Consider the following 27,295-nt stretch of genomic DNA (forward strand, 5'->3'; position numbering starts at 1 on the left):
TTAAGTGGAAATTAACTTTAATTTAATTTTGTATTTAATTCTCATTTAAATAATTTTCAGTTTCAATAAACTATTTATTTAAGTGAGTAAAAAGTGGTTGTAAAACAGACTAGGACTAGCTTTCGCTTTCATTTGTACTGAGAGCTTTTGAAAGCTTTGGCACGCTGTTGTAAAAGCAGGGCTGGTATACAAGTAAGCAGCAGTTACACAATGATCAGGTGATTAAACGTGTAACACCTCTGAGTGTGGTTATTCTGATTTAACTTTTATTTAAGTGCAGAGCATAGGTCACTTAAATCAACATTAAAATTGATTGGTGAAACCGAAAATTCGAAAATTAAAGTTAATTTCTACTTAAATAGTTTGGTGAAACTGGCTGTTAAGCAGTTGAATAATCGTGTAAATTTTAAATATTTTTTTGTTTATTTTTGTATGGGCGAAATTCCTAAGTATTTCGTTTGCTGGGTTGGAGCTGCTTCGGTCGATGGAGTAAAAAGGTGAAATGTTTATGAAACACTTTTTATAGAAAAAATATCTAACAAGAAATTTTAACTTGAAAAACATTGCAAATATTTAGAAAAATCTATATGTGAACACTTTTTTGAGCCACTGTATGCATGTACATATGTACGTGTCACAACCTTTTTCAGCGTATTTTGCCTGCATGTGCATATTGTAGCATGTATACAGTAGTATGTACATTAGGGTGGTCCAAAAACAGTAAAGTCGGAATTGTAATGCTCTCACCCCCTAGGATTGTTCTATATCGAAAAAAGTGTACCCCTATTTTTTTTATTTTGAAATCAAAAAATTTTTGGAGGTCGCTCAAAGCGCTCGAAAGTTTTCCGTGTATTTTTATATGGGATATTTTTCGATCGGAAAACTCTGGTTCTCTTCAGGAGACTTCAGCAATAATACCCAATTGTTTATTGAACCATTTTTTAACCCTAACGATTTTTTATTGGTCGTCCTATTGCATTTTTCGGGGTTTTTGTGGGTTTTTGGCGGACCTAGGAGTTATAGTTGCGATGAAAAAATTGTCAAATAAACAATTGGGTACTATTATTGGGAATCTCTTGCAGATAAACAAAGTTTTCTGGTAGAAAATGTTCATTTTTAACTATTCTATTCAATTTCTACGAAAAGTGGTTTTTTCCCCATATAAAATATATGGAAAACTTTAAGCGCTTTGAGCGCCCTCTAATTATTTTTTGATTTCAAAATAAAAAATAGGGGTATACTTTCTTCGATATAGAAGAATTCTAGGGGGTGAGGGGCATTACAATTCCGACTTTACTGTTTTTGGACCACCCTAATGTACATACTATATACATATATGTATGTATATGATTATAATTTAGTACATACATATGTATGTATGTACATTAATTTTCATTGCCTTTCCGCCGACCAATTTACTAACTCATCCAAAGCGTCCGTCGTTCAGTGCTTTTTCACTGTTGCTTTGCTAATGTTCACTCGCGAACAGCGCTCGTCCGTCGTCTTGTCTGCAACATAAACGTAACAAAATCGTAAAGTTTTCGTACACAGCTTATTTGAAAGGAATATTTGGCACTGTGGTGAAAGCAATTGAGTTTAATTGAGTTTTTGATTGCGCTATAGTATCTTCTACGCAGTATTATAAATTTAGAAAATTTTAAACAATTAGGAAAAAGAAAAAACTTTCGTACAAACAAATAAATAAATTAAGAAACATCTCGTTTTTTTTTAACAAACAATCAACAGTAAATAAAAATATTTTCCTTCAGAACAAGTGGCGTACAATATATGTACAGAAACAACAGCTACTTGTAGCAAATTGAGTGGCCAGACTAAATTTAGTAACAATTGTGACGTTTAAGCAAATAAAACGTGTTTATTTACATCTTGACATCGCAGCACGCAGCGCACTTGGATTTTTAAGTGTGACAAAACAGTGAAAGGTAGATACATGCATGCATACATACATATATACATATGAACATAGCCATGTATGTTTGTATGTACATAGTATATACAATATATGACCGCAAAAAAAAATAAAAAAAATATAAAAAAATTATATGAAACGAAAATTACTTAATTATTAAATGTATATACTATACAATTGAGATAAAAGTTGCCACTGCATACACATTTATTTCAAACTATGAATAAAATGCCACAAAATAGGAATTTTTGCAAAAAAGTAGTTTTTTAACCAATAAAGTGTAATTTATTATAAAAATCTGTTTGCTTCTGGAAAAATTCGGGTTCGTTCTGAAAATTTTCAATATGAAGAGAAAACTATCCTTTTCTTCGGTAGGGGGCGTATGAGTAACTTAAAACATGTATCTTGATCTTTTGAATCAAAATTTAATTTTTCTTTTCAAAGAGTCTATTGTACTATGAAATAAGGAAAATCAACTTCGTCAGTATTTTGGTATTATTTATGTGTTTCAAACTTCTGTAGTTGTCTTTTTCAAAAATTTTTTTTTTTGGATTTCTTGTAATCAAATGCTTCTAAAAAATAACGAGTTTTTAATAAGTACGGCTAGGAATTTCATTCACTCAAAATTCAAAAATATTCGCTATAAACAAGTAAAATATGCAGTTAAAAATACTTTCCTAATACTTTATTGCCGGTAAAATAAAATAAATAACACATGTATTTTAACAAGAAAATAACAAAAAAAAATTAATTTCAAAATAAAATACATATTTATATATAAAACTAGTTTATAATTAAGCAGACAGTTACAATTTCGTTTAAATAGAAACATTAACAGTTTAATAAAAAATCAGGTATTTTTTTTGCATTAAAATATCAGTTGCTAGTATGGAAAAAAGATGCAAAATCTACCTGAAAATCAAACTGGTAGTATTATAGTTATAGCCTTCCCTGCTTCTTCTTCTTATTTGTCTCTACAATTCCTTCACGGCAGGGTACCTTAAACAAATACATATGTATGTATGTATGTTTGCATACGCATTGGGAATTCTTAAAGAAAAATACCTACATAAATATGTGAAACTGAAATCCGGCTCTTATCAATTCTAAATGCTTAATAATGGTGGAGTAGTTTTATTCGCGTCGGAAATAAACGAGCTTTTTTTATGACAAAGGCAACGACTATGTAGACGATCTTTGAAATGTAATAATAAGTCATTAAAAAAAAATAGTTCCAAGTTCATGACTGTATTTAATTTTTTAATGTAAAGTTTATAATTGCTTTATTATATAACCTTTCTTATTTTTAATGTAGCAATCTGAACTTTGTCAAACATAATGGACGTGGTGGCAATGAAATGTGACAACCCAATAAACATTTGGGTTGGAGATCAAGTGGAGATCCAATAAAAATTCCAAGGTCCAATGTTGATTTTCAAGTGCACCTCAATTGGAGAACCAACCCATTCTCCAACAAAACGGCACATTTTTTGTATGGGAAATAATCTGAGTTCTCCACTTGAGAAAAGTTTGGATATCAATTTGAATTCAAACTTTATTCAACTTTTAGTCAAACCTTGGGAAAAATGTTGGAGAAAAATGTTGGATCTCGACTTGGGAACGTGAATATTTATGTATATGTATGTGTGCACATTAGGGTGGCCCAAAAATGCATGTGGAAACAAAGCTAAGTCCGAATTTTAGTGCTCTCACCGCCTAGGATCCTCTTATATCGAAAAAACATACCTTGTTTTTTTTTTATTTCGAAATCAAAAAATATTTAAAGCTCGCTATTAACAATTGCATTTTTGGATGTTTTTGGGGGACCAATAAAAATTGTTATTATAAAATGGTTGAATAAACAATTGGGTATTATTATTGGAGGTCTCCTGAAGAGGAACAGAGTTTACCGATCAAAATATATTGATTTTCAAGATTTCTATACCATTTCTACGAATTTTTTTATCTTTTGATTCTAAAATAAAAGACAGGGCTATATTTTTTTGCGGTATAGACCACCCTAATGTACATAGTATACATATATTATGTATGTGTGTATTTAAAGGTGGAACGAATTTGGTTCTAGTTTTCGGCACACTACAACTAGAAATTGAAAATCGTTTAAAGAAGTATAGAATACAGTGATCGGACTTCTACCACATTGTGGTAGATCTGCCACTTTTTTCAGCATCTACCACATCTACCACACAAGGTCTGAAATCTACCACATATTCCCATTTTTGAGTAGTTTTATTTTTGCTCGACATAATTTTTTTAACTTTAAGAGCAAAAATTGAGCAACATTTAACACTTACAACAGGCAGAATGGGAGGATAAAATAAACCGTAAAATAGTAAATTTTCTCAATATTTAATTTTTCGACAGGAAACGTCGTTTTATTGTGTTAAATTGCAAAATATATGATTTATAAAAAAGAATTAATAGCGAAAATGTTAAAAAATGGCGATTTTTGTGAAAGTATTAGCAAATTTCAGTGCATCTAAAGTTTCTAAAGCGTTGTTTACTTTTGCATGAGAATTGTCAAAATCGGCAAATCCCAAGTAGCGGTTTCTGGAACGTGCCACATTTGTTCGCTACATCGTGATGTGGTAAAAAAAAGCTGGCAGCACTCCGCAAGGTTGCAGAAATCTTTCAAAATATGTTCGAAAAATATCTTGATATGGAAGGAACTGCTTTACATTGTCAAGGAAAAAAATTGTCAAAGGCCAACGCAATTTCAATGTTGCACTTCATTATAATAAAATTATTTTTTTTTTTTAGATTCTAATTAAAAGGTTTGCAATTTAGGTGAAACCTCGCAGAATTTTTTAAATTTTTGTACAAAGTTTGATCAAAACCTGAGATCTATCACATTTTTTCCAGATTCTAACACACAAATTTTTTTTAAAGTCCGATCACTGATAGAATACCTAAATTTCAGTGGAAAACAAACCTGAGATCTATCACATTTTTTCCAGATTCTAACACACAAATTTTTTTTAAAGTCCGATCACTGATAGAATACCTAAATTTCAGTGGAAAACAAACAAGCATATTAGAGTGGTCAGTTATTGGATTTTTTTTTCAAAATAAAAATTATCTATTCTTAAACGCATTAATGCAAAGCATCAGTTTTTTTTTTTATTCCTATGCTATATAATGATATCGAATATGCGCAACCATAAATAATTGCCAATTTTTTTATTTTAACAAAGTTGCTCAAACCGGAAACTTATCTCATGTGGTTAAGAAATAAAAGAGACTGATGCTCTGCATTGATACGTTTAAGAAGTTAGCCTTCCTCTGGGTCAATGAAAAATTAATAAATAAAAAACAATCACCTCCACGATTTTTTATTTGCCAAAAAGATCATCTAATTATTTTTTTCTTGCAATGATAATATGTATACAAAAATTTTAATTTATAGACAAATGAAAATTAGTAGGACTATTATTGATACGTTTTTATTACGAACTCAGCGGAATCAAAAACCGTAGTTTTTATACTAAACATAAAACAAGCTAAAATTGAGATCAAATCAACAAGTTCAATATTTTGTGTACATTTGTAAATTTAAATATATTTACATGCAAATACATACGTATGTATGTATGTAAATACATTAGGGCGGGTCGAAAAACTTAATATGTTCGGTATGAAAATTGTATATGTTGGTGTTAAAAGGTGCTATTTTAATCCCTTATTCTAGAAAAGCAATTCTGGTTCTCTGCGACAATGTCTTCAGTCTGCGAACCTTTTACCACCTATACAATTTTCGTATCAGACATGTTGTGTTTTTCGACCCGCCCTAATATACATACCCCTTAGTGCCGCTTACTAGTAAGTTACTGTTGTTTTTTATAGAGTCCTTATCTAATGGAATGCACTAGAAAAGACTACGCATACATCGTATATAAGATAAGGCCGCTGCAGCAAGATCTGTAGTCATACTTGGGGGGCACCGCCTACTTAACTGACTCAGAATTTGCACATTGGCATTCGATATCGGTAATTATTATTACTTTTTTGACTGTTATATGCGGCAATTAATAGCACTTACGAACGCAATTTTTATACATACATATGTATGTATGTATTTATGTACATGCGATGTGGTACTTTGTTATGACTCTGCTGATATTATTATTTTTTCTTAAATACTCATTCCAACATTTGAAAAATGAGGTTTGAGCATCGGTTTCTATGAAGCAGTCCCAATGTGCCCCGGCAAGGAAAGTAAATACAGTGACTCAAACAAGTGTTCACATATTGTATTCAAAATGTTTTTCAAGTTGAACATTTTTTTGTTATTTTCCTAAAAAAATATCATCCAAGCTTTAGCCAAAACCATATAAATCAAAGTTTCAAACTTTATAACAAAACAAATTTGGAAAATTAAAAAAAAACATAGAGTTGATTTTTGAGAACTTCTGTTTTGGTGACTGCTTTTGCTTTATGTTACACTGTGCGACAGCCGAAACCAGACCAGACTTGGTTAACATTTGCTGAAATTATACCCATCCAGTAGTAAAACACTCAATAGATTTGCAAAAGTAGTTTTCAAAAAAGTGGAAAAAATGGTTAAAATAAATGTCTGAGCGAAATTAAAATTTCATGGGAAATATTTTCTATGCTAACCTAATATTCTCGCAAGCCGCCAATTTACTGTCGAAAATTTCTCATGCACATACAAATTGTATGGGACCAACCGAAATTGAACGGCGTGCGTTTGAAGCTAACTCAATTCCAAATTTTTATTCTGCGTGACATTTTGATTTGACGTTTCGCTCAATGAAATCAAACGCAAACGTACGCAGACCAATTTCGGGTAACGCAGAAAAATATATTCCACGGCGTGCGTACCAAAACGCAAGCCGCGAATATTAGGTTGGCCCACGATCCAGAAAATAAAGGTCGCGCCATTCGCGGACCGCTAACCCTCTCATCGTCGATTTGACAGCATCCACCCAATCGCTGACGTCAAAAAATACTTTTGTTCACATTCACTGTTGCCAACTTAATGCTTTTCGCACCAAATTTTGTGGGTATTCAAAACCCGAATATTTTTGAGTATGGTGCTTGGTGCGTTTTTGGTGCTTTTGTTTTTAGTTTGAAGACACCAAATTATAAAATCTTAAAAAAATGGAAGCAAAATTTATAGCAATCATAAGCGTGGTAAGCAACTTCACAAAAATTTTAATAAAATCATGGCACAATCATAAGCGACAACAAAATATGTGGCAGCACCTTCAATCAAGCCAGAAAAAATCGACCGTCGTGCAAAAAACATTGATTTTTATTAATTTGAATCGGCATCCTTACAATATAATTATGTATGCATATAAAGTCCATAAAATACACCAATAAATATTTGGTGCTTTTTCAAATTGAAAACTTGGCAATACTGCCTTTTGTTCGATGCTTCCTCTTTTTCTTGTCGAGTTCGTCTTGCTCTCTCATTCTGGTATTTATTGACGTCACGGCCAGTTACTCTCAGCTCGATTGGCGCAATCTTGTATTCTATCATTCTTGAGGTTGGCCTGTAACAGCCAAACTCAATTAAAAAAAAAATAATAATTTTCAAGAATATTTTAATACTCTAACGACTTTCCAAATTGGCTTTTTGTGAGGTTTCTTAAAATAAGGCTTAATACGACCCATTCAGGTGAGAGGTAAAGGCTTAAAATATTCTACGAAAATATTTTCCATAAAATTTTACTATATACATATTGTCTTAATCTTCGATTTCGATCAGACATATATTTTATTCTTTTTTCCACTTTTTAGAAAACTACTTAGGCCGGGACATGAAAACTTTAGTACGCCGTAAAATAAAAATACGAGCAAACTTTTGCAAATCCATCGAGTGTTTTATATTGGATATGTATACTTTCAGAAAATATTAGTGAAGTCCGGGTTGGTTTGAATTGTCAGAAAATTGTCGCACAGTGTTATCAGCTGACTGCCTCCGTTTGTTTTCACCACACAATTTTGGTATATTGTTTGTGACTTTCTCCTACTGAATATGCAAATCGTCACAAGTCACAAAAATTGTCACTAGTTTATATTTAGTCTCCAATTTAGTTACTAGAGATGAGAGTGACTTACTGAATACCAGCATTATTAATCTAACTTACCGAAAAATATTCAGCAACAGTAAAGCAAATGCAAGCACTTATTTGTAAAGTTTAAGAAATTTTTGATTTACTTGATTTTGACCGTTTTTTTTGAGCATATTACTTAATTTTACATTTTCGTAAGTTTACACGTTTAGAAAAATACCCCTACCGTTGCAAATTTCACCAAAATACTTGGTCAAGCGCATAAAACAGAAACATTGATATTTATGTATTAATTTTTGCTCTTTTTTATTGCAGGGCATTTTATTTCAATCGCGCAAATAATAAGAAAAAAAGAAAACACCAACAACTTACGATATACATACATATGCACAACTATTGTCTAATTGCTGCTTGATCGTCGTTGAGACATCGCTGTGACCGCGTTAGTTTCAGCAATTGAATCTCTTCACTTAAAGTCACATAAATAAAAATTTACGCTTTAATAAAACGCAATAGCTTGGCGTACACGCTCCTCAATCAGCTGCTGCTTCACATCCAAAGAGGAAGTCTACAGAAAAATATTCAAAACTGAAGTCGACATCCGGTGCGCGTTTTACGACCACGTCATCAGCTTCAGCTTCAGCATTGGCATCATCATCCTCATCCTTCCTATCATCGCTTCTCGCCCACATTCTAGTTGAATCGTTGCTGTTATTCCTTTAAACTATTTTGCTGCTGCTATGGCATCGTCATCAGTGCTCGCTAACAATCCAATTTCGACACTAGCATCGTCGTCGACGACTACGACTACCTCACCTACTCCAATTTCAACACGTAAACGCACCTACGAGACTGCAATCTCAATGCCCGCTGTGGCAACAATAGCTAGAGGAGCAACAGCAGCTATAGCAAAGGCATCAATTGCCAACAAAATGAATGTGAATGGCAATGATATTGCCCTTAGTGATATATATGTGGATGGTGTTAGTACTGCCACTAATAATGCAATAACAAACAAAGATTATACACGCACAGTTTCACAATGCGAACCAGACGAGGAGGCCTCTGGTTCGTCATCGGTATATTACGATAGTCCAGTGAAAAGAGAGTATGTGCCGACACCACAACCGCTGCCGTCGATCAGCAGTGGCGCATCAGATCTTGCAGTAAGTGTGCACAGTTATTTTTATAATTTATTGATATCGAGGGATCTCAATTTAAAACATTTTAAAAGTTAACAGAAGCACGTTTTAATAAAAATGTATCTAACAATTTATAAATCGAAAAACTGTATGAAAGTTTCGCGAAATAACCTCTCTCTCTCTCTCTACCAGAATCTACCAGTTTCTGGGGTCTTTGTGATCTCGCAGGGTGGCTCAAAAGCTTTGGAAAGTTCCACACTTTTACTGAACTGATATAGACTCCTCAAAGGAATACTGTAGGAGTACTATAGTACGCTAGCCTATCCCTTGTGGGAATATGCAGTGGCAACTACTATAAATTCAGAACCAAGGCTATTTAGGTGTCGAGATATTCTGCAAATGCAAAGAGATCGAACTTGAAGGCATAGTGTAAATTATGATTTAAGGCGAATTCCATGGGGTTGGCAAACAAAATATGGGCTGCAGAACCGATGTGTATGGTGACACGCTAAATTTGGGCGAAGCTTGATAACAACAAAACCCAAGCTCTTATAAAATTGGAATGCTCTCAAAATCAGCTAGGAATTGAACCCATTACGCGTAACGATTTTATGGGAGCCTTCCGGCGCGTGATTAGTGACGCAGTTGTTAGGGTCTGCTCAGACTTAGTCGGCGATGTCTGCATCAGTTTTTTTCGACTGTTTGTCGAACCAAAGCTTGACGAAAATATTCCAACTAAAACGCTCCTTGAAAAAAAAAGAACTGGTCCTTTTTCTAAGTAAACAGTTGGAGTCAACATTGACTAAGGGCCAGTTTTTCAATGCTGGTTTAAACGAAGTTTAATTAAACTCAGTTCCAATTTAAACTAAGTTTAAACTACTGACCACTTTTTCAGTGCGAGTTTATGGCCGCTTCATAGTTTACGTGGCGGGTCCAAATCCAGCGCACAACCCACTGTTGAGACGGAGGTGGTTTCGCAATCGAATAAACGTTTATATAGCGAACCGCTTGCTCCAAGACAGACACCCGCCCGCTTGCAGCCTCACCTACTGGTAAACGGACGCCTCATCGAAGCTCTCTCTCGTGGCCGTGACCCAAGGCCCAACTCGGATTGGTTACCACATCTCGCATAGTGGCTGCTCATCAGTCCGGATTGAGTATAGCCGTTAAACTGTAGCTTAATATCCAGAACAACGACTATACCGCATTGCACTTCGAAACGGTCGGCGATTTTTATGCTATTTCTTGTTGCCTGATTCAATTTAATAAAAGAAAAAGTATACCCGGATGATATATAAGCATACTACGCACCAGTTCCTCATAAACTCGTCGGTTCTGGAAAAGGACATAAAGTGTTATGCCGCCTCCGAACGGCAGATGGGTTTGCCTTTGCCTACCAAAGGGCGATCACGTTTTATATAATTCGTGAAATTTTGCATGGGCTATTCGTCCTATATTATTTTATATTTTGATAATTCTTCAATCGATTAACTTTCGCCAATCCGTTCCCCTTGTTTCTACTAAAAAAGATAGAAGAAAAGTCGTGTGACTGCCGCTTTTAATGCGATTTTTAAATAGCCCATAGATATTTCAATAAAAGTTTAATTGATTCCAGTGAGAAGAGAATTGGTCTTTATTTATAGATATGTACATAAATGTTATGTATGCAATGGTTACGCATCAAATATTAAGTGATCGTTTATTTATTTTCAATTGTCTACCTATGCGACGCAAACACAATTGGGATAACTTTGAATTCCACATGATTCCTTGATGACATTTATACGCCTACCTACTGCTAACACAAATAAAGATCTAATAAATCACTGCCTTGCCTGTATAGCAGTGACCGTGCCAAGCCTAATAGTAGTTCCATTTTATTGTAGAGATGTGCAACTTGTCTGCCATTCACATCAATTTCATTTTGCTCATTTTTTCGCTTGTACGTCAAAAGCATAAATAATAAAAATAATTTTGCAAGTTCTGAATGAAAAGAATAACCCGGAGTAGTAAAGAAAAATGCATACAAACCTGTATAAAACCAAGTGGACTGTGCATAAAAATAGTCATTCGAGGATTAAATCGCGCGCAGTGAATACAGTGATGTGGTTTAAAATGCATGAAAACTACTAATTTCGCGATTAGTTCCATTAAGGCGATTGTACGTCAACGGCTTAATTGAATGGAATTGGCAAAGCCGAATCGTCGTTCTGCTAAGCGATTTGTTAATTTGTAACTTGAGTGATTTGTTAACGTTTTGACGTGAATGCTCGTATATGTATTTAAAGTGATACTTCTGTACCTTTGTGTACACCTAGAATACCCTATAGAGAAATCCATTCAAATTTTTTGAATTTAATGCGTTTTTAATTTATCCCTCACAATATGATTTTCCATATACAAAACAAACACAATTACATCTAACTTAATCTGAGACCGAAAATAGCAGTTAATCATCAAGAATTTTATTTTTAGATCATTGCGAAATCGTTCTTTTTAGATTTTTGTTTCTTCAATCATGAATAATAGTTAGATTTCGATTTTTATTTTCCGTAAAATTTAATAATTTTTAACCGTCATATTGAAGATTGTGTTTTTATGACCGTTTTAAATGATCTTTAAAATTAGGTCGAAAAAATAAAACTAAAAAATAACGATTTTTACTGATCGCAAAAATAAAAATCATAATTTATCAAATTTTAAGGGTTAAATTATGATTTCATTATAAAGATCGTAACCGTTACGAATGCTGGAAAATAAGGATTGCAAGAACAAAAATTATTGATGGAAAAAATAAAAATCATAAAATAACGGTTAAATTTAAAGCTTAGTTTCCAGCTCTTAAGAAAACGTTCAAGAAAAAAATTGGCATTATTTCGTGTGTGTGAGCAAGGAATTTTGACATTTGATATTTCACAGCCCTCTCACTCTTTCCTCAAGAAATAATGGAACGGGCATATATTTCTGTTGTAAACATGGGTTACCTTGTGCTATTTTTTCACAAAATACTGTAGAAAACCGTACATAGTAGAAAGCTTGGCAAATTTCTTAAGAATTGGGTACTCCCTTAAGGAAATTTGATACAAGAAAATTTCTTGTCCATTTCTTTTGCGTCATTTTATATGGAACTTTTGATTTTCTTGAAAGCAGGATACTAAGCATAACCGAAAAAATAGAAGTCCAATATTGTTATAAATTATAATTTTTATTTAATAACTTCATAACCGATGCGGTCGCTGAATTTTACCATTTTTAACAGGTAACAAACGTTTTGAAACCGTTTTCGCATTCGGTGCACTGTGGTATTGAAATATGCAATGCCACAATTTCTGCTGCTGGATTGTTGAAAATATGGTGAAAATGGTGAAAATTTTTAGTAATACAACTATTCGGTTACTAAATGATCGGTAACGTGCAGAATAAACCTCACCAGAAAAATAAAAACAAAGACAAAATACAAAAAATGCTAATTGATATTAACAAAATACATTTTTGTATTAAAAATACATACAATCCTCATCGCAAATATCTCAAAAATGTTCTCAAAAATACCTTTCATTTTATCCTTTTTCTAATATCCTAAGGTTAACAATTATTTAGTATATAAGCAAATCATTCACAATAGGTGCCCACCCTATTAAAAAATATTTCTAGTAGATTTTCAAAATACCTTTCTTTTGATACCCATATTGTGATGTTTTATTTAATTTCCAATTTATTTCGAATAGGTGGCAACCTTTAACGAGTATTCTCGGAGGTAATACATATCTAATAATCTTACAATGCAAAACATTATCTGTAAGCAAAATTTTATTTAAATCGTTAGAGCCGTTTCCGAGAAACCTATGTATATATTTATATATATATACATATATGCAAGAATTGCTCGTTTAATGTAATAAGTTATATATACATAAGTATATATTTATGTACATATGGCTCTTTCCATGATGTCGAAAGTGATATTCGTACGAATTTAGAGTTAAATAAATCATACGGAAGTCACTTATAAAAAAATGTGCCGTTGTGTAGCTTTTATACCGTCCTTTGGTTGGCAAAAAAGGCGGTCATAACGGCGGTTTGTACCCATTTACTCGCATTTTCGGTTTACATTTTTAAGGAAACGCCCATATACCTAACGCCGAAATAGATATTTTACTATTGAAATCTTCCCTACAGGGCATGCATTTAACACACGATTGCCGTGAAAAATGCATCAACAATAAAACGTAAATAGTGCAAAACGAAATTTACAATAATAACAATTATCAAATAAAAATGTCACGCCATTTTCAACTTGATGCTTTTGTACACCTACCTAAGAGCAAATCCATACATACATACATATATACATATGTACTTATCTACATACATGCACACACAAATGTGAATATCGCTACGTTCCCTGCGAAAAATTACATTTAATATAGAAAGGCCCTATCTCACATCGTTCCCATTTTCATTGATTATGATGCATTTCATCGAATTATAAGTCCCCACATCATTTTAATCAAAAACAATTTTTAGTCAGTTAAGGATTTTTTTTTTTGTATTTCAGCGACAATTTGAGTTAGGGCCTTTCTATATTAAGGTAACGATATATACATTGTATATACAGTGAAAAGCAGTTAAGCGGACAAATTAATAATAATAATAGTAGATTGGCGCTTAAACAATATGTTAATGTTTGGCCGAGCTCCTCTTGAATTTCATTGTGATCTATTACCAGAAGACGATATGCAAAAACTAGGTTTTGATCTCCCTCTGCACATGTGCGATGGGTTATATTTTTTTTTTTTTTATATATTATGTGTTTTTATAAGCGTCAAACACGAAACTATGACTGTAACTGGTGTTTAATTTAAAATTTGGACAAACTAGACCACTTAATCAAACGTTTTTTTATTGGATTAACGATTAATGATTAAAATTAGTTAATCGTAATCACAACCGACGATTAACGATTACAAAAAAAAATTAATCATTAATCGTACAGATGATTACGATAACATTTTAATCGCTAATTTTTAATCATTAATCAGATTAACATTTTGCCAACACTTATGGACTAAAAGTAAGTGAGTGTTCGTTTGTTTGTGTAATGCTTATTAATTTTTTTTTTTATAAAGGTCCAGCTCATTATATAACCAACGCCATAAATAGTGGCGGAAGAAATAATAGAAACTTTTTTATTTTGATCAGTTTTGGCTATTCCTTTTGTTTATTCGATGTTTATTATTTTTGGAAACCTGTTGTAAAACACATATGGAAGTTATTGATTGATAAACGCGCTCACTTCTTTAAAAACATGAAGGAAAGCTAGCAATGGCAAGTATAATAAAATTTTCTTTAAAACGGCAGAAATTTAACTTTAAAAATTGCTAAGAAATATATACTGATATGCATAAACTAAAATAACAAACATATAAGATTTTCACATAAAATAAAAAAAAATAATTTTTTAAAATTAATTTGTATTTGATTATTTTTTTTATAATGCTAATATTTTGATAATGATCTTGATGGAATGTTATAATTTTTTTTTTATTGCTGTTGGATTTATTTCAACTTACCTAAAAAAATGGATTTTATCTTGTTCGCCGCAACGATTGTCTCGTGTGGAATCCACATTAAAAATGACTATTGAGTGCCTTCTTTATTTGTAAAGTTTATTTGAAAAGTTGTCAGAATTCTCGCATTTTTTGTCATAAATTCAATAAAAGAAATAAAAGGTTTATGAACGCATTCGCACGCCAATAAGGTTACATATTTACTAAATAATTTATCGATACTAAAATTGCATAAAAGTAGCAACTTACAAAATCACCAACGCCAAAAAAGGAATTGTCTATTTTACCATTCAATTAAGTCAAATCAAATCGTAGTCCGAAAAAAAACGCAAACATATTTTGAAGGCGTCAAAAAAATTTAGCTGAAAGATGACAACAAAATTGGTATCCGCCAAACCAGCGGTCATTAAAATGTTACCAATGCAAATGGATTTTAAAGAATTTGTAAATGCATTTTTGTTTTACTATTTTGTTGTTACACTACATATTTCTGTGCAGAAAGTGTTTTACCTCGAAAATTTTATTTTTTACCATAACCTTTATTTTGTATTTATATTTTTGTAGACAATTTGCAAGCCCGCACCTCTGTCCACAGATGAAGAGGCCGTTGTGGAGCGTGAGAAATGTGATTACAACTATAAAATCACCTATCAAATGGCGCGTTCGGGCCAGACGAAACGACGCGTACGTGTCTATGCCGATGGCATTTATGACCTCTTCCATCAAGGTCACGCCAGACAGCTAATGCAAGCAAAGAACATTTTTCCGAATGTTTACTTAATTGTGGGTGTGTGCAACGATGAACTAACACACCGCATGAAGGGGCGTACCGTCATGAATGATCAAGAACGTTACGAGGCTTTACGTCACTGCCGTTATGTGGATGAAGTAAGCATCTAAATGATCAATTGTAATTATTCGTTATTACAAAATTGCCATACATATGTATGTACATATATTTTTAACGGCCGTTGCACCGGTGTACCTATGTACCTACATATGTTTGTATGCATGTAACTATTTATAATTAAGTGTTGTACATACATATTTGCATAGAGTCATTTTAATTGATTTTCTTATATACATAGATTGTACCGGATGCACCTTGGACTCTATCGGACGAATTTATTGAATCGAATAAAATTGATTTTGTTGCACACGATGACATTCCATACCTTGGTAATGGTGTGGAGGATATTTACGCACCACTGAAGGCTAAAGGCATGTTTGTGGCCACTGAACGTACGGAAGGTAAGAGAGTTGAATTGCTTTAAGCCTCTTCGGCATTATGATTTCTGCGCGTTTGTTATGCGAAAATAAGGAAAGCTTGGTAGAGATATCCAAGAAACGAGATTGTCTTACTACATAGAACCTATAAATTCGAAAGTATGTAAATGTCTACAAGAAGTAACTGCTCTTAGAAAAAATATTTCTATTCCACCTACCTAACTGATATCCGAATTGGAATTGTTAATCCTCAATTATTCTTTGTTTCCAAATCTCGGGCACCCATCCATGCGCTTAATTTTTTAACAGTCAAAAGGAATCGAGGTAGTCATAGACAGACGGACGGCTCTGTGAAACACCTGAGAGGAGAGGGTTTGCACGGGAACCACACTGGAATTAGTGGGAAGATGGGCCATTGCCTTGCATATGTGGGCTCGGCTTTAGATTCCTTAGGAACCGTCAGCTATAGAAGAGATCCAGATGGTACTCATTTACTGTTAACCGAGTTTTCTAACACACAACTGCAAGTTGATTAGTTTCGAGAAGTCAGAGGGACATGGGCTCCATCGGCAACTTCTGTGATCACAAAAGGTTGAGACAATGTTGTTTGTGTTGTGTTTGTAACAGTATACAAATTTCCCAAGCAGTTTTGGCGAGTTTTGCCGAAGTGATAGTCCTTGGCCATATATTTCAACTGGATCGTTCCGGTTACGTAGAAACGACTGTTGTGTAAACGAAGCAGATCTTATTGGAGTTCGTCAAAACTATAGGTGGAATTTTTAACTGTAAAATTTTGCAAGTGACATTTCGCTAAGGACATGCGTCGAGCACTTTTTAACTTCTGTTAATTTTCTTTTTAGACTAAACTAAAAATTCATTTATATTTTTCGTTTCGTTTTATTCAATCAGGCGTTTCCACATCGGATATTGTGGCACGCATCGTCAAGGACTACGATTTATATGTACGCAGGAATTTGGCGCGTGGCTATTCGGCCAAAGATTTGAATGTATCATTCCTTTCGGAGAAGAAGTTTAGATTTCAAAATAAAATGGATGAACTGAAGGTTCGCGGTCGTCGCGAATTGACCAAAGTGAAGGATGATATCATTACAAAATGGGAGGAAGCATCACGTGATTTTATCGATGCTTTCCTTTTACTTTTTGGACGCGAACGTCTCAATCATTTGTGGAACGAATCGAAGGGTAAATTAATACAAGCGCTTAGTCCACCTGGCAGTCCCAGTGGTTCAGTGAATGGTGATGACGAAGATGTTGATGATGGTGATTTCGAGGACGATACTGATTTCGCAACTGTACGCATGCCGGCCAATATTGCGCGGAGTCGTGCACTTGATAGTCCTACGGTACGCCGTAGCAGCGGCCGTGGAACAACTTCGAATTTTGCCGCCAGGGCAGCCAGGTTAGTCGAACAAGAAGAAAATGATGGTGATGATGATGATGAGGATGGCGGCGAATATGAGCATAGAAGTGATTAGAGCAAATTATATAATATGATACCCAAATATTTCGTAGGTAATATTATTATTATTGTAACGCAAATGCGCTAAAGGGAAGAGAAAATAAGAGCTAAATTAAAGCGAAACACAATTATTTGCAGACATTTGTGTGTCTATGAGAACTTTTCGTCAATGATGAAGCATAAATTTGTTAAAACACACGAATTATACATACAAACATAAATCAGCTGAGTTGTGCTAGTGAAAGTATCACATTGACTATGGGTTATCCGAGTCGATTCCGGATCACAAAAAAAAAAAAAATTGAATTAGACATCAAATGCGCTGTGGTCGGGTGTGCCCATCATATTTTAATCAGCTATACTTGTAAATGATTCGACGATAAACCGCCAACCAATTTCAGAACGAGAAACAGTAGCAACAAGAAATGCCACAAAATACGATGCTATTTATTCTACAATTTCTAAGTAGTTTAGTCTATGATCACTCCTTAGGTTAGTTTTTCATCCATTTAAATATACATACTTATTAGTACATGAATACTTATTAATTTACAGTTTATTTATGCTTGCGTATATACTCGTACACGAATGGTCAACGAAATATATAAGGGTATATTAGTGATTTAGTAAAGAATTTCGGGATATATTTTTTTTCATGTATTCCAAAAAAAGTTTATAAAATGAGTCTTTGGAAAAATTATGTTTTGTTTTTTTTTTTGTGTGTTTAAGGAATGAATATAAGGATTGATTGACTCGGTTCTTGCAAACTGCTTTGCACTCTTTGTTTTATTTAATTATGCAGATGTGTGTCAGAGCGAGCTACTAATATTTTTCATTCGATATGCAAAGAAATATATTCAAAAATTATTCGTTTTCTTCAAATTTAAAAAATCAAATATCCATTTTTCGAATAACCCGAAAGCGGTTTTAAACACAATTGAATACAAAAAAATGGAAATTGTATGTAGATATTTCATAACCAAAGAACTTTATTTCATTTACATATTTATATATTTTTAATTAGTTCAACGAGTAATTTTTTTTTTTGGAACAACTGATGCTTTTTCATATTTTTTTTTTGCAAAAAAAATAAAATATTTCATTGACCATATCCGTGCATGTTAAAGCAAAGCATTGCATATTTTCGAGTTAATCTATTATGAATGACTCAGCAGCTTAAAGGTCGCGATCATGAGCGGGCTGGACTCTTAAGACCAATTCAAAAGTTGCAAAGTTTATCGCTGAAAAATTATTGAACTCAAACAACAATATGTATTTGTGTGCTTAAGCAAACAACTAAGCTATTTTTATGAGCTTGAGCAAATAAGTAAATGAAATGACATATCGATGATCATCTGCAATAACGGCACAATTCAAAATTCAAAAAATATAAGCCCTTACTACTGTTAAGAGACTCATGTTTCTAATTCTTGTCTAATCCATGTCCAATCCTTATTTAAAGTAAGTAGTAAGGATTAGACAAAGATTAGATCCATGAGGCACTTAACAGTAGCGAAAGTCTTTATTTTGTGAGTTTTGAATTGTGTCGTTAGAGGACCAAAGATATGTTTGTTGTATATACAATATTTAACTAACTAAAATTGAATCTTTTTTTTTAATTTTAGATGAATTCAAATTGCGAAGAGATCCTATCTCGTTTTTTATTTATTTTAATCTGAAAATATGTGTGTATAATTTTCTCATAAAATATCGTTTGCTTTTCTATCTCTTAAGTATACCTAAGTATGTATATTTACGTAAATACATACATACATGCGTAGACATACATATACTCGTATAGTATGTATGGTAAGTGGTATTTTGTGATTCTTTTCGCATGACTGATTTCTTATATATACTTACATAAATATGTATTTGTTACAAAAAATTTATTAAATTAAAAGAAAAAAAAACATAAAAAACAACAAAAGTAAAGACAATTGTTTCAGCCAAGAATGGAAAATGTATAACATAATGAAAATTATTTTTCGACGGAAAGAAGAAATATTTAATTAAATTATAATGCGTTATAGCGTCAAAATACCAACGTTTGTTTACACAAGTAAAGAAAATGCAGAAAACTTTTAAAGTATCACGTATGTCATGTAAGAAACGAGAGAGATATTGTCCAAAGGAAATAAATAAATAAATATGTAAATTCAAGTATCTTACACGAAAGTGTTGACAAGCATCTTAAAATAGGCTTACAGAACCATAATGTGTTTTTTTTTTTGTTACTGTACCACGTCTCTTTTTCAAAATTCTTCTAAGTTCGCTTCGACGACTCTCGGATGTATGTTACTAAGATTTTTCACGACTCTTAACCTAGATCATCATTGCGAAATTTAAACCAAAAAAACATATCACATCGAATTATTGATAGCAATCAAACAATACATCAGAGGATTTAATGTTGTGCGTGGGAAAAGTTCGGTTATTTGTACAATAATTTTTTGGTTGGGAGCGGAGGGGGACGGGATGTGTCACCTAAAACTCATTAGAAAGAGCACAGTATAAACTTTAAGAAATGTTGTCCTTCGCCTCCCTGCCTTTTCTATAGGCACTCGGGGGGCCCATTTCAAAATGGGGTAAAATTAGCAATTTCGCAAAGGAAAATTTTACTCGTGTTAGGCTATGAGCAGTATTTTTGCGCAAAACTCCTTTCCGTGTTGGTGGCCTTCGGCCGCACTAGAAAAAATAACCACATCAGTCCAACTCCGGTTACGCCGCACAGTGTGCTTTTTGAACACTCCATTCGAATTAAACGTAGCGCCTTCGCAGAATCAGTATTTTGATATGAAACAAAATAGTTTTGAAAGCTAATGTTATTCCCTTTCATTGAAAAATATTGGCATCGAGCCAAAATTACTTCGTGAATGCATATGTCCCAAAAAAAAAATTTTGTATGTTTTATTACACTAATATTATTTATTTTGAGATGAGAAACACGATTGCATTGTTGAAAAATTGACACAAAAAAAATTTAACACCAATTTAAATAATGTATTTTTTATTGCCAAAACCATTTTGTTTCATATCAAAATGTTGCTCAGTCTCAAGTTATGTAGACTCCCGCCCTGTGAATGCAGTTCTAGGCACACAACCACCTGACGTGGACGGGACAGAACTTCGTCTGCGTCGGGAGACCCGCACCACAATAGCCCAACTTCGGTCTGAGGATGTGCCCGGCATGTGGAGAGTCGCCACATGGCACTCGGCACCTCTTCACCGGCCCTGAAAACCCCACCCAGCTGACGCCCCTGTCCTTATGGACAGACCCTGTTGAAGTCACACACTTCCTGGGCCTCCCCTTAGCGGAAACGGACGACAACGTTGACGGATGAACCCACCCGAGGAGGGCTTAGTAGCCGCTACAATAACAACACCACCAACACTAATATGTAGGTAATAAACACAGTTTATGTTTTAATGTAGTAATTGATTTAAATTTAGAGGAATAATTTAGTGAGTATGTATGTAATTACCGACTTTTATCCAGAGCGAAGTTTTGAACGAAAATTAGGACCTGTTCGAGGCACGTAATAAAAGCGACATTACTACCGCACTGATGAAAATTTACAATACTGTTGCAACTGCTCAACTGATAGATAATACGTTGCCAGAAATTCGCACCGAACGTGATACTTTACTGGCTATCCAGAATGAAGTACCACAGCCGCAAGCTATTTCGCTAACTACATCAGCAATAATATACAACAACCACAGCTACATATTGTACGCAGTTTAGAGCATTTAGAAGATTTTAACTTTTGACAGCTCCTGGGACATACCACAGCCTCACTTTTCTGGTTAGCCAGTTAATTATACGCGCAACACTGCGGTTGTGATTGCAACTCGAACAAGCCCTTAGTACGGGCCTTTCTATATTAAGGTAACGATATGCATATGATGCGATCGTAGCTATTCGAAATCAGTGATAACATTTTCGTAATTTCACGGAAAATCGGACTAAGATGGATTCAGTGATGTATGTAGCTATTATAAAGAATTGTTTTACTGCTCATTTCTTGCCCAATTATGTTATTTAACGGCACTTAAAGTTTTCACACGAGGCTTGCCGTTTCACATCGGATCAGGAATTGCATGAGGCCCAAATGCTTGTAGCATTGCGAAGTGCAGCAAAACGATCGCCGGTTCAATAACGCAAATCTAAAAGTCATTTCTATAAGCACTTTTTACTAGACAAATGCACTAGCCTATCAATATGGCACTAATAATAAAAAACAAAGTTGATTTGCTTTTCTGCAAACGTATTTGATATTTTATTGCATTTTTTATTTTGAATTGTCGTTAACATTATGGGTACAGGACGCAACAGTACACACTCGCATGAATTGAAATACTTACATAGGTGTAGCTGAAGCTGTGAATTTTGAGTTTGATACACCTGCTGAATTTATAAAGAGAAAATAAAAAATAGAGCATACATTATCCTTGCCAAAACAAATCTTCTTAGTTAGTTCAAAACATTATTTATAGTATTGAATAATAATCAAAATAACCAAAAGGAACATGAAATTAAAATATACATATTTGGATTTTTTTCACATAGTCTGTAGGGGATTATTAATTCATAGTAATACGAGCCAATCGATCTTTGTTTTTTCCCCTTATGTGGGTCAATATATACGTTTCATTGAATGAATTTATTTGCCAGCATAATTTATGCCTGTCGAGAACAGTGGTACCATTTTTTTAGCTTTCTTATTCTTTTTACCACCAGCTCCTACAGCATGTCCAGCATTAGCAGTTGTAACACTTTGTTTCTTTTGTGATATAGCCATGGCAAGAACGTCACCCAAATCAGTGCGCATGGGAGTAGTAAATCCATTATTTTCTACTGAGAAACTATCAAGTGATTCACATTCACTGGAGCGATCAGACAATATGTTGCGATTTGTAGTGTTACTAGCAACAGGTTTTTGAGTCGGTGCGCTTTTTCCCCAAGTTGATAACTCCTGATACATGTTGCTGTTATTTGGGCTTGGTGATGATAATGTAGGCCAATATTCCTTAATGTCAGGCGATTCGCCGACTACAGCTACTGCTGAATATGTTGCTTGATGTTTAGTTTTTGGTATTGCTGTCGGATTGCTCCTAGGCACATCTCCATCAGCACTGACGCTGGGTAGTGCCTCTTCAAAGCCCCACTAAAAATAAGATTAATAAATATATAAATTAGTAGCAATTTTATTTAAAAATTTAAAAAATAGTTTCCATACAGTTGGAAATTCTTGTGCGGAGGACAAGTTTAAGTTTGTGGTACTAGCAATCAGTTTTCCCATTTGGCGATCGTTTATTTCATTAATCTGCTTTTCACGACGACGTTCGTCGCGATCACGGCGTTGACGCTCTTTCTTGCGCATAAGTATATCGTCTAAAGTATGTAAAAAGGCACTACATATAATTGGTGTCTGGATAAAGAACTTTTTTCATTTTACAAACCTTTGAACAAACGCAATATTCCATTGGTCACAATCGGCGGTTGTAAATCTACTTCAATTACCCCAAACTGGCATGTCAATGGTAAGTGTCCCAGGCATGTGAACTTACGGCGATGTTCTTCGTCCATAGAATGATACTCCTTTTGCAGCACACGTGCAGTTATTACTAACGGTGCCTGTTCTAATGTACCATAACAAGCTTGCATCATTTTAATGTTCAAGGGATGCAAGTAAATATTTTGTCCATCTATTGACTGGTAAAAATAGTAATATTTTATATTAATTTTCTGATCTCCGAAAGATGATATATCCAAAGTATTCGTATTGTCCAAAGAATCCTCAATACTGATGCTGCTCCCAGCACTTGAAACGTTAATTTCATGTTCGTTTTGTAAACCACCCTCAGCATCTGCCGACTCTGAAGTATTACTTCCATCATCATCTAAAATCGGATTCACACATTTAGTGGTTTTTAATTCATCCTCTAAAATATTTTCATCTTTATCCTCTTCCATTTCTTCTACTTTATCACGTCGTTCTTTTAGTAAATCCAAAGCTTGTTGAATGAATACATATTCGGGGCATGAAGGGTCCTGCCCAGCAACCAATTCACGTTCTTCACGATCGACAATTTTAAGAATGTCATTGCGTTTAGCATACAAAAACTTTGAAAATTTGGACTCTTCATAAGCAGAAAGAAGTGGATAGCTATCACTTTTATCTTCATTTGGGTTTACTTCAAATTTTTCAATCATCATGCTTCCTTTCTTGCGACGCATCAAATGAAAAGTTATTTCATCACCAATATTAAACTGGCGTTGTTGTACAATGGTTGTACTTTTTAAATCAGCAGTATGAATTGCTTCATAGCATATGGGGCATTTGCGCCAAGTTTTATCGCTTAACGCCAAATAGTGTAGAATACATGGCCAGCAATAGGCATGGCCACAACGTGTTAATTTAGCTGCAATTGGAGGATATAGGCAAATGGGACATTGTGGCTCCTCTTCAGTTTGAATATTAATTTGCTCGATAAGATGCCAATCGATTAGATTGTCGGGAGACGCAAAAGTATTTAGGTTAACACCAGATTTTATAACGAATTGAAAACTAAATGAAGGGAAATTGAAATGGGGTCGAATATTTGCGAGTGAATACGAAACTTACTTTGCTTGTAAAAACTGCTCTTTATTGTAACGGTGACGTTTGCTTGCACCACTACTGCCTCCATGGCGCTGTGTAGCCCCAGTTGAGCCGCTACCGCCACTACGACCAAAAACGTTATAACTAAAAGCGTTTTCGGCGTTACGTGGTGCATAGTGAAAGTTGAGCAAATGGTTCAAATTCTGCTTCTTGCTTCCTGGCATGTACACAGAATTGAGCTCGTAGTCAACATGTGGCTGAAACTTCTTTTTGACCAAAGCACCGGTCTCCACCGGCTCTACTGCAGTGGCTAATCCGGCGCTGGTAGCAGAAACATCATCAGCCGCGCATGTAAAGCTGTCTTCGCTAGTGCCAGCTTCATTGCCGTTACCAACATTGTTGCCGCCGCCACCGCCACGCTGGCGTGGACGTTTATCGACATTAGGACGTGCTTTGACTGAAGGGAACTGCTTGGAATTGCGCTGCGAGTCGTTACGAGTTGTTGTTGAAGGTTGTTCACGAGGACGCGAATTTTTTGGCCAAGGCTTTACTTGTAAATCTGTGCGTAAAGATAATTGACACAAATGAAATACATATTTTTCTACATGAATAAATACAAACCTGCAGATGACTTGCGAACCGAAGAGTCAGTGGGCTGACACGCCTTCGAGCGTGTAAAATTGCTTTGTTGTTGTTTCTTGTTGTCCATTGTTATTTAAAAAGAAAACTGCAGAAGCACAGCACGTAGCTGGGCGAAGGGAACTGGGGGAATTGAAAATGAAAGAATTCTTCGACAGCGAACTGTTGTGGGTGAATTTTTCTCCAAATGGAGTTTTATGCACTTGATTAATTTTAAATCGAGACATTTTTACTGGGCCATGATTTTAACTACAAAATACACGAAAAATTACGTCGCGTATAAAAATGTATTGCACGGAGTATATCTGCTTGCGAAAACGAGGTTAAAACTCGTAGGCGAGTTGACTAGGCGAATCAAGGGATGACGTCGTCAATTTTATCGCAAATTTCAACAACCGTTTGTGGCTTACTTTAGCACACAAAAGCTTTATCACTCTATTATATTAGCTATTCTCTGGATCTGGTATGGAGATTTCAATGCGAAAGTAGAAATATTCTAAAAATCCGAAACATTCAAGTTTTTGCAATTCCAGAATGAAAAAATGGAAGCCACAACGACGACGAGCTAAAAAATTTGGCCCAACGAGTAAAATGCAACGAGAAATAGTTGACAACCGGAAATTTCCAACTGTCATTAGCTCGTTCAGTGCGCGAGCAGTTGGTTTGGGAATTAAAAATAAAACAGATATTTAGTTCTAGAGATATTGCTTATTAGGTCCAAGTGAGCATAATTTTTCACCCAGACCTGTATTAATTGAAAAAATCGTTTAACAATAATACTACCCGCAAGACTTCTTTATTTGCATCAATTATTGAATAGCAAAAATCAGAATGGCCTTGCTATGAACACCGGCAATCAAAACCAATTGGAATTTGTTTACATTTCAGCAATTTCAGTCGCAAACAAAAAAAATCAGCTGTAATTTCACTGGTAGTGGTTATCGCTTCTGCACTTTGGTCTATTTACAGAGCAGTATAATCTTTTATGTAGATTTTTGTAAAATGTTGCATCGTCATAAATTCAGTGGCCAAATTGCTTTGGATTTTAGAAATGCGCGAGCCCGCCAACCAGAAATTGTTCGGTCCGTGCAAAAGGATTCCAGGTATACGGATGAACTTGCAGAAGACCTTTCGGATTTACTTCGCTTGACCGGGTCGCGTAGCTGGATAAAGTATCATCAGTTGTGTAAGCTCTTTGCTGAAATCACGTATCATGGATTTGCTTCAATTAATAATTTACAAACACTTGGCGAGGAATACACAGGAACTATTCAAGTAGATAGCGCTTACATGAACATTCCGTCACGTTTGGTAAATACTTGACTTTGAGCAAATAATTAACAACTCCTGAAACAATTACAACTTTTTATGCAATATTTATAGCTTCAGCTGGTTTCCATTATATTTGAATTTGGTGGAGATGCTTTGTATCTGCGAATTTTACAGAAATTGGAAAAATCCATTAGAGATAACGATGAAATGGTACCAGAGGCAAAGCAGAAATTACTAACTGCAATACATGTTATGCGTTCCTCACCACAATACATCAAAGCGTTGCATAAATCGCTCTTCTACCTACGCTCTAACAAATACCAAATTTCGAAGCGCTTCACAGGCATAAATTATGTGCTGATACGTCATTGGCTGCAGCCTGATTTTTCCTTATACGGCTACAAATTACTTGGTGTTGTAACATTTTTACAGGTTACCCTATCATTAGTAATAAACGCATATGAAGCATGGAAGGAACATCGAAGAAAACAAAAGGAAGTAGTTACTGACACTACAAGACCTTTACTCAGCACAGATCAAGGTATTGAGGAGCGTAAAAAATCTGATGCGCCACAGTGTATCCTTTGTTTGGAGCCACGCATTAATACGAGCTTGACACCGTGTGGTCATTTATTCTGTTGGAACTGTTTATTGGATTGGCTAGACGAACGAGATGAATGTCCGCTGTGTAGAGAGAAATTAAAAAAGTCTAGTATAGTACAGTTACAAAACTACCAATAGCTTAAATGTGAGTGGGTTTGAGTCATGATTCATTGAATCACGGGTTTGAGTTACATATTTATGTATGTGGGGGACCAAGGCGAATTTAATATTTAATTAAATTCTCATTTTGAGGGATTATTGTGAATAAAATCTATTATTGTTATTTTTGTAATGTCGGATAGGTTTTCTTACCAGGATATATAAGAAGGGAGTAGGAATAAAGACACATTAGTGGTATTCACCAAAGTGAGTAAGTGGCCTGGCTGTTGATAACTGCCGATGCTTGAGCTCATCTGCTCTTTTGCAGAGTGCTAGGCCACTTGCTCCATTTGGTGAATACAACTATTATTTATGACGCTGCTGAGGCAATTTGGCTTGGTTGGAGGGGTCACTTACCAATGCTTCCGCTTCGGACCACCTGCACATTGGACTGCCAGTGCAGCACGATATTTCCGAAATCGATTTGCGCGCTTTGAGTTACAGTCACACCTTACAACTTTCATTTCTGAAACTGGGCTCAAATCGTAACATCCGTTCACGGATCGAAAATCATACGAAAGAAAATTACGTGATACGTTAGTCGTACAAGCAGAATGGGATAAAGAGTACGTTCACGTAGTATATCATAAACCGAAAAATGTG

General features: G+C 34.5%; 4 protein-coding genes across 4 annotated transcripts in view; 3 read left to right on the forward strand and 1 right to left on the reverse strand.

Annotated features, from left to right (window-relative positions):
• Positions 1-1,439: 1,439 nt before the first annotated feature.
• LOC118746761 (choline-phosphate cytidylyltransferase B-like) lies at positions 1,440-17,720 on the forward strand. The gene is made up of 5 exons (XM_036480670.1): positions 1,440-1,943; positions 8,308-9,158; positions 15,269-15,592; positions 15,793-15,955; positions 16,841-17,720. The coding sequence occupies exons 2-5, from the start codon at positions 8,733-8,735 to the stop codon at positions 17,425-17,427; spliced, it is 1,500 nt and encodes a 499-aa protein (XP_036336563.1). The 5' UTR covers positions 1,440-1,943; positions 8,308-8,732; the 3' UTR covers positions 17,428-17,720.
• The window catches only part of LOC118746762, a 71,737-nt gene continuing 61,715 nt past the window's right edge, over positions 17,274-27,295 (forward strand). The window contains exon 1 of the mRNA XM_036480671.1: positions 17,274-17,351. The gene's annotated coding sequence lies outside the window, so the exon portion shown is untranslated. The remainder of the gene's footprint in view (positions 17,352-27,295) is intronic.
• LOC118746760 (RING finger protein 10-like) lies at positions 21,666-25,257 on the reverse strand. Its single transcript, XM_036480669.1, has 5 exons — positions 24,641-25,257; positions 24,044-24,578; positions 22,878-23,986; positions 22,655-22,809; positions 21,666-22,582 (listed from the first exon to the last, which is right to left on the reverse strand). Exons 1-5 carry the CDS (start codon positions 24,726-24,728, stop codon positions 22,079-22,081), a joined length of 2,391 nt encoding a protein of 796 aa, XP_036336562.1. The 5' UTR covers positions 24,729-25,257; the 3' UTR covers positions 21,666-22,078.
• LOC118746763 (peroxisome biogenesis factor 10-like) lies at positions 25,554-26,826 on the forward strand. The gene is made up of 2 exons (XM_036480672.1): positions 25,554-25,969; positions 26,042-26,826. Exons 1-2 carry the CDS (start codon positions 25,661-25,663, stop codon positions 26,669-26,671), a joined length of 939 nt encoding a protein of 312 aa, XP_036336565.1. The 5' UTR covers positions 25,554-25,660; the 3' UTR covers positions 26,672-26,826.

The sequence above is a fragment of the Rhagoletis pomonella genome, unplaced genomic scaffold, assembly GCF_013731165.1.
Source record: "Rhagoletis pomonella isolate Grant_MI unplaced genomic scaffold, Rhpom_1.0 Rhpom_scaffold_00011, whole genome shotgun sequence".
NCBI classification, from domain to species: Eukaryota; Metazoa; Arthropoda; class Insecta; order Diptera; family Tephritidae; genus Rhagoletis; species Rhagoletis pomonella.

Excerpts from the sequence above, each read along its gene's own strand:
- LOC118746760 (XM_036480669.1), bottom strand. The coding sequence starts at position 24,728 with ATGGACAACAAGAAACAACAACAAAGCAATTTTACACGCTCGAAGGCG. Across the intron at positions 24,579-24,640 it reads GGTTCGCAAGTCATCTGCAG|ATTTACAAGTAAAGCCTTGG; the intron begins GTTTGTATTTAT and ends CTTTACGCACAG. Across the intron at positions 22,810-22,877 it reads AATATTGCGTTTGTTCAAAG|ACGATATACTTATGCGCAAG; the intron begins GTTTGTAAAATG and ends TACATACTTTAG.
- LOC118746761 (XM_036480670.1), top strand. The coding sequence starts at position 8,733 with ATGGCATCGTCATCAGTGCTCGCTAACAATCCAATTTCGACACTAGCA. Across the intron at positions 9,159-15,268 it reads GTGGCGCATCAGATCTTGCA|ACAATTTGCAAGCCCGCACC; the intron begins GTAAGTGTGCAC and ends ATATTTTTGTAG. Across the intron at positions 15,956-16,840 it reads GGCCACTGAACGTACGGAAG|GCGTTTCCACATCGGATATT; the intron begins GTAAGAGAGTTG and ends TTATTCAATCAG.
- LOC118746763 (XM_036480672.1), top strand. The coding sequence starts at position 25,661 with ATGTTGCATCGTCATAAATTCAGTGGCCAAATTGCTTTGGATTTTAGA. Across the intron at positions 25,970-26,041 it reads TGAACATTCCGTCACGTTTG|CTTCAGCTGGTTTCCATTAT; the intron begins GTAAATACTTGA and ends CAATATTTATAG.